Here is a 15,508-nt window from a genome sequence, read left to right on the forward strand (position 1 = left end):
AGGACACCATTTCCTGCATTCTTTTTCAATTTGTATTATATTGCAGGTGTTACCAGCCGAATGTGGCCACTTGAGTGGATATAGATGGACAGATAGATCATTCATTAGCAAAGCGACTGGGTCTTGCTTGCATTTGAGTTCTGACTAAAAAAGCATGCTAAACTGTAACAGAAATACATTTAAAAAAAAAAGCAAAACAAAAAACGATTGCTGTCCGAGTATAATGGCGCTAGCAGATAAAGAAGTTCATGTGTTGATGATTCATTGTTCTTTTAACCTCTTCGCTGCTGACGAGCTGAGCTCGTCATCAGCCACGGTGGTCGTGTGCGGATGACGAGCTGAGCTCGTCATGAAATGCGGCTTTTTTTAAATTTGCCGCACACAGTGGGAAAAGCCGCCGAGCGATGCGGTTAAAGCAGAGTACAGTACCACATGATTGGCAAAGCAAGCACTCGATAGAGCGCAAACTGATACACCAAACAGTTAACTGCATGAGGTGAGAGAGCAAATGGAGCCAATGTCCACTTTCAGTAGATTTAATGAATTGGTAAGACCAAGTCATGCAGACACTTATGCTACCCATCCACACCAAGAAAGACAGTAGCTATTGCCTAATTGGGCATTTTGCTTCCTTGTGCTATTGGTTTTCAAAAACGTGTATTTCCTGCGATGCATTCTTGGATCTCAAACACATTTGAGCTTTTATGAAAAATGTTCAGGATCCCATGGAGAAGAATAGTTATTCTGCACCGCAGATACAATATAGGCATGCAACCGGAACCCTAAACTAAGAGCTAGGAAAGTACAGTTCATCAAAGAAAAAAAACAACCAAAATAACCTTAGCAAATAATTTTAATTGTGCTTAGTTTACTTATACAAGTTACAGTCACAAAAATGACCTCAGTAGTGCGTGATTTCCATTTGTTACAGCCTTCGTGACAAAGGCCTTAAGATAAGAGTAAGGTCCAACTTAGAAATAGCACCCTCTAGGCCAGATGTAAGTTTTGGGGGGATTCTTTTTGTTGAGAAGTGGCAGCACATTTAATTTGAGAATTTAGCATTTTTGCTTATTCTACGAAACAAAATTATTAAAAAGTGGCAGCCTATTTGTTCATGGCTAATTCACAATATTGACCTAAGTATCTTACAGTTCTGAATATTTTTTGGTATGCCCTTAAAAGTGCAATGATCTGTACTAGTTGTGGAATGTTTCAAGGCTCCCACAAATTGAACTGGAAACATGGGCCATGTTGATTGATGATGTACGAGACGGTATAAGGCTTTACTTGAAGGGCCTTTAAAAGAAGCAGTGCTACCGGAATTTCTCACTTCTTAACACAAAATAAAAACTGCAGAACTTCACTTAGTTTGATATTTTAGAAAAATAAAAAAGAAGTCATACTTTTCACTTGAAAAAAGTTTTAATTCTTTAAACTGTGATGTCTTATCTTGGCCTCAATCCCACGTTTCACATCACAGTGATAGTGCTGCCAGGGTGGTTTCTGAAAGCAACTCCGGGGAGTAGTAAAAACATACATTTGGCGACTAAAACTGACATGTGAATATAAACGATCAATATTATTTTTACTTTTTGTCGTTTGCGTTTTGCCCCATCCAATATGTTTCTCCTGTTTTTTTTCCTTTCCCCATAGTGTTTAGTTTTAAGCTAAATCTTTGCTTTGAAAGAATTGGCTTGCTCTAACTCACACTTAAAAAGAAGTCTATTGAGCAACAACTCTTAATCGTCTACTGAACCAAATACATACTGTCTAGTGATAGGTCTAGCCGGAGGGAGACTGTTGAGCTAACTGAACTGAACGAATACGTCTGCTTCTGCCATTCAGTCTCCTTCTGAGTGGAGGAGATCACACTAAAAAGGCAGGGCCTGTTCCTCAATTGCAGGACATCTCTTGAGTTGTCCAAAGCATAGAGATGAAACCCAGAAAAGAGTAGTTGCTCATATGCAACTAAACTTTTATAAAACAAGGACGAAAAGTTGAAAGAATGGTTTCAGATCATAAATAAAATTGAGTAAATTAAGCAAAACTTTCCTTATAAATTAATAATATTGTCTGCAAATCAAAACATAAGATGAGTGAAAGGGAAACAGAGAGTGGCGTTCTGGTAAAACATATAATTGTACTGCAGGTATTATTACTGAAAAAACTGAGACAATTTCCCCTTCTTGAAACAAGAGAAATGTATTGCCCGTGACCCTTGAAAAAATATACGTGATAGCTTACCACTCTCCCAAACTAAAAAGTATAAGCGTCCCTGCAACCCTCTGAAATTTCTTTTGAGCCCCTTGTACCAAATAGAAATCTAACTTCCTGTTCCCGTTTTCCATTTAACTCTCTTTTGTTTCTAACTCCTAGTTTGCCTGATGCTCCCTTTCACTCCAGCCCGTCTCCCCTACTAATATTGTACATACTCCTCCAATCACCCCCTTGTTAAAATGTTGTGCATGACCACAATAATCTACTATGTTTATTTCTCGTTCCTCCTACACCGGTTTGTTATTCTAGCACAACCTTCTCCATGGAGGAGACTAGTAGTAATCCTGTATCCTAAATACAAGGAGGCAGATACAGACATAAACGAGGTTGGTGACGACCAGTATTTTGCCTTGCACACATGGACTATCCATCTAGTTATGTACATATCCCCACCAAAGAGGTGTACTGCAGGAACATAACCTCTACTGGAAGAAGCCAAATCTAGTACACAATTTTTATTGAAGAGATTTGTCATACCTCACTTGGAGCCCTGAACCTCCGGTAACTTACCCAGCTCAGACCTACAGGATGCTACATCTAACTAAACACTTGCTCGCAGCACAAACTTGCACCTCCTTAACACAACACTTCACCTTTCCTCCAGACAGCACGGCTTCCGCCTCATCACTCTTTATCCTCTACACATCCCTACTCTACGTCACACAGGTCTCTTCTCTTTCCTGGTAACAATCTGGAGACTTGTAGTGCCCCCTCAATAAGACCACGACCAAGGCGAGCATACATACACAGCTAAGAGGTCGAGGTGGGGAACATACTTTCTTATTACCAATCCCAAAAAAGCAGCGTTAGGCAAAAATGTAAACAAAACAAAGGCTGACAGAAATGCAAACTGAGAAAATGAAAATATCCAGGGAAAAACACAAGAGTATGTATGCACTAACAGATGGGTTCGTAGGGTGTGAGTTGCACAAAATGACGGGCCTTCTAGGAGTGATTTTTGCTCCTTGTTTGGTGTAAGCGTGTCAATGTGCATTGAGAAGATTAAATTGTAAGATCTACTAGGAAGCAAGGTACCGATTGCTGAACGTGAGGAGTGCTGACAGTGTGAAATGCGGTGACAGAGTGTGCGCAACAGTGCAGGACATGTTAAATGCTCACAGTGTCTTACACGAAAAAGAGAAAATAAGAAAATTAAGGCGAAATGCACAGAAAGTATAAAAAGAGGGTCACATCTGTAGTTTGTCACGATTCACGTTTGTAGCCAAATAATATCATTATATGGGCTGGGTTTCTATTTTTCTATGTTTGTTTCTTTTGCACAAGCAAATGTCCCGGTTTTCAGAAATGGGTCTAGAAGCGCTTAACCCTTCAAGTTAAAGGTTAGGAAAGGCCTTTGGAAAACCACAATAGAGGATTTCCCAAAAATAAGTTGCACTTTATTCTGTATGAAAAGAAAGTTAAGTTACCCTTTAAACGCTCTCTTAGTTGTAAACGGGTTCCATTTGTTTTAGGAAACCACACCAGCCAATCACTGTTTCGAGAAATTCAAGCATGTTGCAGGTCTGCGGCTTTAAACAACATCAAGTAAATTGTGTGACTAGCCTCTTAGCTACGATATAGCCCCTGGATGAGGAGGCTTGCAATCATTCACTGTAGTCACAGTAGCCCACATCCGGAGCAAGATGGTTTCCTCTGGCCAGCGGCTGCAGGTAAGGGCACTACCAGCCTGGGCTACACCCTGAAATTAGTAGGTGAACAGATCCCCTCCTACCAGCCTGGCCCACTCTCCAACCCAAAGAATAAGGGCAACAGATATTCAGGGCTCCATTCTGCTACTGATGTAAAAGAACGAAGCACCTTCAGTGGAGCCCTAGAGTGTCTTCAGTGTAAAAAAATGACAATAATTTACTTGCGTGCTATAATAGCATAAAATGTGCATTACAAAACAAAATATCCAAGTTTGAAAATTAATACATGAGCTTATTTGCTTATAAATCCATCTTACTGCCCACTTTTTATCGTTGGGTGTAAAGCACTCAAGGCAGAAGCTGTAGCTTTGAATTGTTTTTCTTTTCATTATGTATATTTACCACACTTAGTGTTTAAGAACAGGAGCCCTTTGGCATCGATTACAGTATCTAAAGATAGTACCTGAAAGTACATTAATACTGATACATGTAGCATGATCTGCATACAGCCCTTCTGGGAAATACGTTTGCGTCACTGAGGAAAAAGCATTAAATTACGCTTTATTTTGTTCGTTCATATAAATTTAAAATTGTAGATTCTCATAAATTATATTTACAAGGATTATAAACAAACCTCTTTACACTGGCTTTCTTCCCTCCCCAACCCCCATTGACCCCCAGCCCCAAGGAGGTAAATCTCTGTCCCGCAAAAAAGGGGCTTAAATCGGCTTCAAAGTTCGGCGCGTGTATAAATAGGTGCAGGTAAACTGAGTGATTGCAAAATTGATGGGGGCCTTGGCTTATACCTCCACTTTGTTACTCACTACAGTCCTATGAAACATGGTCACGGCAAAGGCTTATAATAAAAAAACTCAGCAAGAGACTGGGACCAGGAAGCAGTGAGGCTAGCTTCAGAATCCGCCACGCTGTACGAGAAGACGCATACAACAGACTCAATAAAGTTCAGGTCAGTAGTTTGTGATTTAAAATAGGTCAATTTAAAAAAAAATCCTTTAGGACAAAACACTTCATTTTAGAAAAAATAAAATGAAGAGTTGAAGAGGTGGCTACACTGCTTTTCTTTACTTGGACAATATGGCATAGTTCTGATTACGGGCTTTCGGGTACAAGCTTCTGACGTATTGCTTTTGATACATCGGCTGAGGCAGTTCTAAGAAGAAGGTAGGTGCTGCTTGAGGATTTCCCTTGTCTGCAGAGGTATTCGGTCTGGAAATCGCACCTGGAACTCCACAATCAAGTCTCCTCGTTGGGTGGGCACCTTCGGGAAAGGCATGCCTTCACCCCTCAGTCTCTTCACTGTTCCTGGGCGGATGACATCGCTGCAGGGGAGAGGGATCACACGACCATCAATGGTGGGAATGTTAACTGTGCAGCCGCAGAGTGCCTGTAAGAAAGGAAAGGAGTCAATTAGCTTAGGTGCCCATCAACTCATCAAAGTAATCGAATTAGGAAAGCAGAAGGAAGAAAGCAAAATCAGCCTTTGAAGAAAAACATTGCCCCTTCCCATTACGTCAGCAGAGACCTCAGATTTAATGGTACAGCTTAAGTAATGGTATCCACTACCTCACTGCATGACAAAGTATGGTAAGGTGCAATTTGGGCGTGGTAATTACTACTGGTATGCTAATACATGCAATTTCCAAGGAACCCAAGATCTAATAATCGCTATTCTCTTGATACCTTATACCCAAGCATTGTTTGATTTTTTTCAGGTACGATGAATATCATTCCAAACACCAGGCCCCTTGTAATGAGGGCCTAGAAGTTGGGCCAGGAAGACAATATCATATTATTCTAATGCTGAAAAGCCAGTTTGGCCATGTTGCATATTCAAACCTCATACCTCTAAGTCTTCAGCTTTAAAGCATTCTTTATTTCAAATTACGCTGGACAGCTTTCACGTTTGCTTAAAATTAAACGAGTACTTGCCAAATTGTCGCTGGACAACCCAAACAAAGTCCTTTTATTAAGCAGGACCTTTCTCTCTACCCCGATTTACTACTCTACTGGCCTACACATGGATGCTAAAGTCGTGCCTGCCTTCCACCAGTGCAAGCGGACTACAGAGCCAACAAATCATTGCTAATGTTGTGCTAGTCCGAGATTACACAAGCCATTTGAAGTTTATTTAAAAAGGGTTTTATATATCGCTGGCTCCACCCTTGGGTATCCGAGCGCTTTACATAAGTTTAAAGATAGTACGGTACAATATATTATAAAATGCACATAGTACAGTGTGTATATTATATATATATATATATATATATATATATATATATATATATATATATTTTGCCTCCAAACAATTATACTCGCACACGTTCAGGAACAGTTTGTAACCGTGACCAAGATCTAGTGATCGAAACGCGTAGGTTGTTATGCTGTGTGCTGTGATGGCACCATGATAAAATAAACCCTGCTAATGTAAACGTTCCTGAACGTGTGCGAGTATAATTGTTTGGAGGCAAATTATTTCGGGGAAAGCCCCTTCCCTGTGAACTCGCACCGGCTGTGCAAGAGTGTGCCCTTGGTAACGGGATTACTTTGGTGTGACAATATATATATATATATATATATATATATATATATATATACACACACATATATCTATACTACTATTATAAAGGAAGAACTTTGAACCTTTGAGGCGGGTAAACTCAGGAACCACAGCGCCAAACCACACACCCGATACATTGTTGTAATTGTGAGGGTGTGCAGATAGACATAGGCTATATAAACGTAATAAATATACTTTATTAAAAAAATTTACCGAAAAAAAGTAGTCCCTTGGAAGAAGCGCCGGCCGCGACGTGCGTGCTGACGTGAGGAGCGCGGGGAGGAACGGCGTCCAGGAGCGCGAGGAGGACCGGCGGACATGGCGCGGGGAGGAGCGGTGAACAGGCGATGAGAAGCGGCGGACAGGCGATGAGAAGCGGCGGACAGGCAGTGAGAAGCGGCGGACAGGCAGTGAGAAGCGGCGGACAGGCAGTGAGAAGCGGCGGACAGGCAGTGAGAAGCGGCGGACAGGCAGTGAGAAGCGGCGGACAGGCAGTGAGAAGCGGCGGACAGGCAGTGAGAAGCGGCGGACAGGCAGTGAGAAGCGGCGGACAGGCAGTGAGAAGCGGCGAACAGGCAGTGAGAAGCGGCGGACAGGCAGTGAGAAGCGGCGGACAGGCAGTGAGAAGCGGCGGACAGGCAGTGAGAAGCGGCGGACAGGCAGTGAGGAGCGGCGGACAGGCAGTGAGGAGCGGCGGACAGGCAGTGAGGAGCGGCGGACAGGCAGTGAGGAGCGGCGGACAGGCAGTGAGGAGCGGCGGACAGGCGGGGAGGAGCAGTGAGCAGCGGATGAGGTAGGTTATTTATTTATTTATTTAGGAGCGGTGAGCGGCGGAAAAATGAAGCAAAAATGACAATCATGAGCAAGAGGAAGCAAACGGAGCATTACAAAAGTGAGTCAATGGTGCATTACAGGAGGAAAAAGTTACGTGTGCAAGTTACAAAAGCGTACAAAGTAAACATAGAGGTATAATACTGCATTACAGGAGGAAAAAGTGACGTGTGCAGGTTACAAAAGCGTACAAAGTAAACAGAGGTATAATACTGCAATATATGGAGGAAGGCTCCGGGGGGACCCACGGACAACGTCGGGGCGGGCGGGGGCCCTGAAGCCTAATTGCTCCCGGACAACGTCGGGACAGGCTGCTAGTACTAATATAATAAAGAGAGCTCAAACCTTTGAGGCGGGTAATCTCAGGAACCACAGCACCAATCACAACACCCAATTCAGCGTTGGAAAGGGCAGTTGCAGCAGAAGGACATAGGCTATGCAGACGCCCACCATATACATTTAAAAGGTAAAAGAACCTTGCCAGCAAAGTAGTCCCTTGTGGGCGTGTCTGCGATGTGCTGTGGGCGTGTGCTGGGGGAGTGACATACGCTGGGGGCGTGTGGTACGTTCCGCCCTTCATGCCATGTCTCATATCGTGTGCTAATCCCACCCTGCTCCCTTTAAATACCCCTGCACCCCATAATCATAACCCAACCTTACTCCTTAAAATACCCCAACACCCTTAAACACTAACCCATCTTAACCCTATAAATATACCCTGTACCCCAAAACCCAAACCTATCCCTAAACCCTAAAAATACCCCTGTACCCCAAAACCCAAACCTAGCCCTGAACCCTAAAATACCCATGTACCCCCAAACCTAGCCCTGAACCCTTAAAATACCCCTGTACCCCAAAACCCAAACCTAGCCCTGAACCCTAAAATACCCATGTACCCCAAAACCCAAACCTAGCCCTGAACCCTTAAAATACCCCTGTACCCCAAAACCCAAACCTACCCCTGAACCCTAAAAATACCCCTGTACCCCAAACCTAGCCCTGAACCCTAAAAATAACCCTGTACCCCAAAACTCAAACCTACCCCTGAAACCTAAAATACCCCTGTACCCCAAAACCCAAACCTAGCCCGGACCCCTAAAAATACCACTGTACCCAAAAACCCAAACCTAGCCCTGAATCCCTAAAATACCCCGGTACCCCAAAACCCAAACCTAGCCCTGAACCCTAAAAATACCACTGTACCCAAAAACCCAAACCTAGCCCTGAATCCCTAAAATACCCCGGTACCCCAAAACCCAAACCTACCCCAGAACCCTAAAAATACCCCTATACCCCAAAACCCAAACCTAGCTCTGAACCCTAAAACTACCACTGTACCCCTAACCCAAAACGATATCTGAACCCTTAAAATACCCAAACACCCCAAAACATTTACCTCAGTACCCCAAAACATATACCCCTATACCCATACTTACCTTATCCAAACAAAAAAAACATGCTTTTACCATTCATGCATTTACAACGAATTTCATTGTAAATGTATGAGTGGTAAAAGCATATAAAATGTCATGCCATGCGTTATAATGCCATTGCGGAGTCATGGTACTTTCGTAATGAAAGTATGCGGAGTGATGGTATGCGGAAAGAAAGTTGCGGAATAATGGGTGTTTACCCTCCCCCGGTAAGTACATTGGTGGCACGGCGGCCCACATCTCCAGCAACATACTCATATTTTTTCACCACCCATTTGAAAAATGCACAGGTCTCTCTCATTGATGGCCAGCACCGACATACACTTTTAGACACACCTCCTGCCACAACTTCTAGAATTGCGAACTTTAGAGCTGGGGAGCTACGTTTGAATCTCGGCATCAGCTCAACATCCTGGGATTCCAGGCAAATCGTTTTGTCTCCCCGTGCCTACCACAAATGAATGTGTTCTTCTGTAATTTAAATTGTGCTCATGCCAATATATATATATATATATATATATGAGTGATGTCACTGACCATGTCATGAGTGATGTAATATGTGACGTCATCAGTAGTGCATTACACGCGCAAGTTATAGTGAGTCCAACTAACTATAACGTGGAATTTCATAGGTTTTATGTCAGTAAAATTTGCAGCTAAATATAACTGGTGTGAAACCTATGGTTTTTTCAGTGAATTTAATAGGTTTTTAAATGCTAATTCCTAACTATAACTGGTGTGAAACCTATGTTTTTTCAGTGAATTTCATTGGTTTTTTAAATGCTAATTCCTAACTATAACTGGTCTGAAACCTATGGTTTTTTCAGTGAATTTCATAGGTTTTTTAAATGCTAATTCCTAACTATAAGTCTCATTTTATAAGTAAGACTTTTAGCGCTCTAGTTGTTTAGAACACTCTGATACATTCTGTCATTGGGCTATATTTGAGCTATATTTTTTTTTTTGTCTCTGGTGGCCATCTTTGGGCTACATTGGGCTACATTTGGGCTACATTTTGGCTCTAACATATATAAAGCCCAATGTAGCACAATACATATTTTTCCAAAGTTAATTTTCGTAAAAAGCACTTCAGAATAGGGCTACCTGTCCCTTCAATTTTCCCATTTTTTTTTTTTTTTTGGGGAGCGCTCCCGGAAAGCGTACTTCTATAAAGCGCCCCGGGGCGCGCTCCGGGGAGCGTCCCGTGAGCGCCAATATCGCGAACGAAAACATGATCGTGACATATCGCATAGCCGCGTCCGCGTGATACGCACGGCGTAAGCGCACCCGGAAGTACTCGAGCGAATACGATCGCGCAACGTAAACATCCGACGCGCTTACGCGACGCGACCCGGGGAGCGTAGCGTAAGCGCGTCGGGTCATGTGACCTGAAAATAACACTTTTCATTGGTTCATAACAATTTTGGTTTCATAATGATGAAGCCCCTGGTCTTGTGACCTGAAAATAACACTTCTCATTGGTTCAGGACAGTTTTTTTTCCAAATGATGAAAGACCCCACTTTTTTCCTTATTCTGACTTTGTCCTTTGACTGAGGAAGACCTGTTTGTACCTCTATGTACCTTTTTGATCTTTATAATGGCTTCAGTAGCAGCAGCAGCTGGTGCATCTGCCCCACCACCACCACCACCACCACCACCACCAAGAGGACCAGCTCAAGATTATATTGGTGGTCAACAAGAGGAGGAAGAGGAAGAGGAGGAGGGGAGGAGAAGATGGCTGCCTGAACAAAATACCCCATACAAGCCCAAGCCACACATTGTATGGGAGTTTTTTTCACTCCCAGAGGGCAAGAAAAAAGTGAATGCGGCCAAGGTAACTTGCCTAATCTGTAATGAAGAACTCTCAAGGGGCAACCCAAACAAAAAATATTCCTATGGTAACTATACCATGATTCGACATATGACTCGTAAGCACCCTAACAACTATTCTCGTGCAGAGTTCAGGGAACTGGCCAGTAACCTCCCCCAGTCTTCAAGGACCACCTCCCAAAGAAACGAACCCACTTCATCGGGACCAGAAACATCAGAGATGATGCCTTGTATTCAGCCAAGATTTGCTGATTTTAAAATCACTTGTACTGCATGTGGCAAGCTTATCGCCTATGATGAACAGAGCATAAAGCTCATCGTCCTTGCAGGTGACAATCACAAGTGCCCCAAAAAGAATACATTTTTTGGGTTTTTTGTTTTTTTGCTCCAGTTGAGCCAGTTTCAATTCCCTTTTTTTTGTTTCTCCCCCTAAAAAAAATACAAAAAAAATATAAAACTGTTTTGAAAAGCCAAAAAAAGTACAAAATGTTCAAAATACACAAAAAAAATAAAACAACAAAAAGAAGAAAAAAAAAGTTCTTTTTAGAACTACCTCCAATTTCTAAAAAAAGGCTTCCTTTTTTAAAAACTGTCATTCTTTTTTCCTCATAGTACGCTCCCCGGCAGCAATTCATACCCGGACAACGTCGGGACGGGAGATATATATATATATATATATATATATATCTCCCGTCCCGACGTTGTCCGGGTATGAATTGCTGCCGGCCAATATATATATTAAAAAATGCAGCATTCAGACAGGGTAAATAGAGAGAACACATTAAAAAATATAGTTTGCACTGGCAAATAAGTAACTGAGGAGTTATTTGCAAACAAAAAGTGGCAAAATAAGTTACAAGTTTGATACACCAACAGGAGGTAAACTCCGTAGTCTGTGTATAGCGGGAGTACGTTAGGTGCGAAAGGAGGGATGGAGTAATGGAAGGATGAGGCAATGAGGGAGGAGAATGAGGAGAAAGTATAGGGAAGAGGAAGGGCAAGAAAGGTCGAAGGGTGTGATGGGGGAGATAGGTGGACAGGAGAGGGGAAAGGGTATAGAACGAGCGATAAGAGAAGGTTTAAGGGCCCCAATATTTGTTAAGCAGGTGTTGCTTGAGGTCTTTTTTAAAGCAGACGTAAGAGGGGTTACAACGCAAATCTGTAGGGAGGGCATTCCAGATGTTAGGAGCATTACCAGAGAAGGAACGAGATTGGGAGGCTTTCTTTTTTAGCAGAGGGGGACGAGGAGGAAGAGTTGGTGCTTCTCATCGGTCGGGATAAGCCCGCTTTTTTGAGTTTACTTGAGAGGTAGATCGGGGTCCTTTGATGTAGGCGGATCTGCCTTTGAGAGGAAGCCATTTAAGGACTTTAAGGGCAGGGGAGATGCGGTCAAAGCGATCAGAAAGAAGTTCAGTTTGGTTAAAAAGTAGTTCATTATAGAAGGAACAATATGGGTAAATGTTTAAATGTTAACCGCCAACATAGGCAACTCAAAATTCCAAGGAGTATATGAACGCAGTACTATTTAGCGCCTGGCGCCTGGTTCACTCCGTCCATTGGAAAAAAAAATATATTTTTTTATTATGTTGACACTACACGCAGTATTAAGATTTCCGCTGTTTAGACTTGTTAAGCATTCCAAATACAGATTGCCTATGGCAACACACCATGCGTCTTTTCCATATGTAGAAAACAATTGTGAAAGGATTAGTGTCAAGAGCTGTCTTGGTGATGGAGGGTTTGATGAGATGATGATGATGATGATGATGATGATTGGAGAGAGCTTGGGTCTGGGGCCACAGCAGGCAAAATCAAAAGTTGATCCTTTTCCTACAATCTAGCTACCTAAATCTCGGATAATATCAACATCTAGAGAAGGGAGGGCTCCTCCTTCACATCTTTAAAGTTCAACCCAAAAACAATCTGCTACTGACAACTCCACACCACAGGAACTCTCTTAATGTTCATGGTAGGCAGAGCCCTGCAGCTCAAGCACTCTATTACAGGTATCGAAACATCTTGCAACAGTCGTCTTCTAAGCTAAAGTTCATAAGTTTGTACAACCGTAGGTAATAAAATGAATGGAGGAGCAAAAGGCAGGCTTTATATAGCCAACACAGACAGCATTTCGTCAGTACAGAAAACACTGCTTTTAAAGAAAAATGTGAGCATATTTCGTAGTCCAGGTAGACCGATAAAATTTTTTGGATTAAGAGGGGTGGCTCTTAAATCTTTATTGCGACAGATTATTGTAAAAGGTTCTTAAGCATATACGGCTGTGAGAAGGCCCACACAGCAGGCCCGGTTCCAGCGGGTGGGCCAGGCCCACCCAAACAGGACCCTGGCCCACACAAAGAGGAGCCTTGGCCATTGCAGTGAGGACTTGAAGGCAGGCGCGCAACGCACACGTTGTGTGTGTCAGCCCGGGCCCAGACAGCTTCCTGGGCGCACATACACAGACAGTTTTAGAGATTATTGCAGCCTCCCTCACCCAGTACTTCACAGTTCTTTAAAAGACGATTTACATGTTAATGAGGCTTTGTTTATTTTTTCAACCCTTCATCTCCACATTGCAAAGGTGACAAATCCTTTCTTTGACAATGGTAACCTTTCCTTTCTTTGACAATGGTAACCTTTGCCTACTTTTCTGCTTCATGCAGCTAGGAGAAAAGAAGTTTGTTTGTTCCTATTCACCTTTCCTGGCCCCTGCAGCTCCTCATCACATCAGGCTGTGACACCAAGTTTGACTAATGGAGTAGGTAAGAGAATGTGTTACTATTTGTTTTTCTTTTTCAAATCTGCACAGGCCAGCAGGACACATACTTCGTGAGTGCTTCATTTAAACAGTTTTTATCATAATCCTGGCCGATGCAGGACAACAATAAGACAAAACAAAATGCCCGGATAACACTAGTGAATAATGATCCTGCTGGAGAGCAATCATTTTCTGTTAGTAGCTTTTAAATGCAGATGAAGTGCATTTTATGTGGATAGCTCAGTGGGTTACTGCCTTTGTCACAGAGATCCTTGTGCTACTTGCAGTTCAGAAGTTACAATCCTAACATAGGACAGTGACCAATGAACGGTCATCAAAGAGCTGCATACACACATGAATGGTATAGTTAGAACTTCTCTTTTTTTGTGATATAGTTAGAACTTCCCCAGTCTTTCATCATTCTAATGTTCCTAAAATGAGTATGTTAGGGCAGATATACATTTTTATCAATAAAGCTGAACCCCATGGAATACTCTTTAAATCCTAAGGTTGTGTTTGCCCAGACCAAACCCTCTTAAAATAAATATACTGCCCACCAGTATGGATGACATGCGATTCTTGTAATCCTCATTGGCTTATGTAGACTGATTTACATACATTGCCTGTAGACTGATTTACATACTTGTAGGGTTTACTGTCTCTGTATAATGTGTGCGTGATGTAAAAAACTTGTGAGAAGTTGGCCTGGTATATGGTGTCCACTAATTATAGTGGGCACCTTACACCAGTCCAAACAACCCCTTATTGATGTTAGGTTAAAGACAACCTTTACTGAAAGCTATCCTAGTGGTAGCTATGGAGAGCAGCCTTCAGGTTAAGTATTGAAGTAATGTAAAGCAGCTCGTTTTACCAGTCTATAATCTCTTGAATGACCAAATGAAAAGAGATCCACACCAGGTATATATAAAACTAGCAGCCCGTCCCGACCTTGTCCGGGAGCAACAGGTTTCCCCGACCCCCGCCCGCCCCAACATTGTCCAGCAGCCCGGGCCACCGCCCGGCCCGTCCCCCGCCTGCCCCAACCTCCGCCTGCCCAGACATGGGCCCCTTACCTCAGCCGCCGCTCCTCCCGCCTGTCCGCTGCTGATATACTGCTTTAAATATGTCTGTTCTTCTTTGCAGAGGTGTACAGCTGACCAAGCCGTTCTACAGAGTGTACATTGGCTGGGTAAGCTTACATCATAGCTAATCTTTTTGGCCTAGAGGTATGTTAATGATTGCTGTTTCACCATAAAAACACGGTATCATTCTCTTTTCTCCTGCAGCCCGGGCCCCCGCCCAGCCCGTTCCCCGCCTGCCCCGACATGGGTCCCCTTACCTCAGCCGCGCCTGTCTGATGCTCGCACCGCCACTGGCCTGTCCGCTGCTCCTCACGTCACCGCTCCTCCCCCGTGCCATGTCCGCCGCTTCCTTACCTCAGCCGCCGCTCCTCGAGCCTGTCCGCTGCTCGCACCGCCGCTGGCCTGTCCGATGCTCCTCACATCACCGCTCCTCCCCGCGCCATGTCCGCCGATCCTCGGCGCGCTCCTGGACGCCGCTCCTCCCCGCGCTCCTGACGTGATCACGCACGTCGCGGCCGGCGCTATTTCGGAGGGACTACTTTTTTTTTACTGTAAATTTTTTAAATAACTTTTTTTTTACATTTATATAGCCTATAACCATTTACACACCCTGACAATTCCAACGGTGTATCGGGTGTGTGGATTGGCGCTGTGGTTCTCGAGTTTACCCTCCTCAAAGGCTGAAAGTTCTTCCTTTATTATAGTAGTATAGATATATGTATTTATTCTAAAACACAACCCACTAGTCTGTTTATGAGGCTAGAGGTCAAAGTACACAAGTTACAAGTAAGATATCAACAGTAAACAGCACAGTTTACGATAGGCCCGGGGGTGGGGGGGACAAACCAAACTAAAAGAGTTGTACAAGAACCACGACTTGACTAGACACATGACCTAGACCCTGCGAAACCACCCAAGGTAGTGGCTTAGTGGACCCACGGTGGACGCGTGCAGTGTGAGAACACAGCTGTGAGCACCGTTAGCTTCTATGGGGAAAGTCGCTGTTGGAAATTTAAAGTTTAAGGACACTTAGAGGTGGACTAGGAACAAACCCTTTTGGACTTGGATGGTT

At 43.3% G+C, this 15,508-nt stretch overlaps 1 protein-coding gene across 2 annotated transcripts in view; it reads right to left on the reverse strand.

The window, feature by feature from the left end:
* Positions 1-835: 835 nt before the first annotated feature.
* DNAJB5 (DnaJ heat shock protein family (Hsp40) member B5) overlaps positions 836-15,508 on the reverse strand; it is a 75,979-nt gene continuing 61,306 nt past the window's right edge. For both annotated transcript variants that reach the window (XM_086960258.1, XM_086960257.1), the window contains one exon: positions 836-5,331. In XM_086960258.1, coding sequence (XP_086816384.1) covers positions 5,098-5,331 — 234 coding nt within the window. In that variant the 3' untranslated portion in view covers positions 836-5,097. The remainder of the gene's footprint in view (positions 5,332-15,508) is intronic.

Source organism: Lissotriton vulgaris, chromosome 3_1, assembly GCF_964263255.1.
Source record: "Lissotriton vulgaris chromosome 3_1, aLisVul1.2, whole genome shotgun sequence".
Classification (NCBI taxonomy): domain Eukaryota; kingdom Metazoa; phylum Chordata; class Amphibia; order Caudata; family Salamandridae; genus Lissotriton; species Lissotriton vulgaris.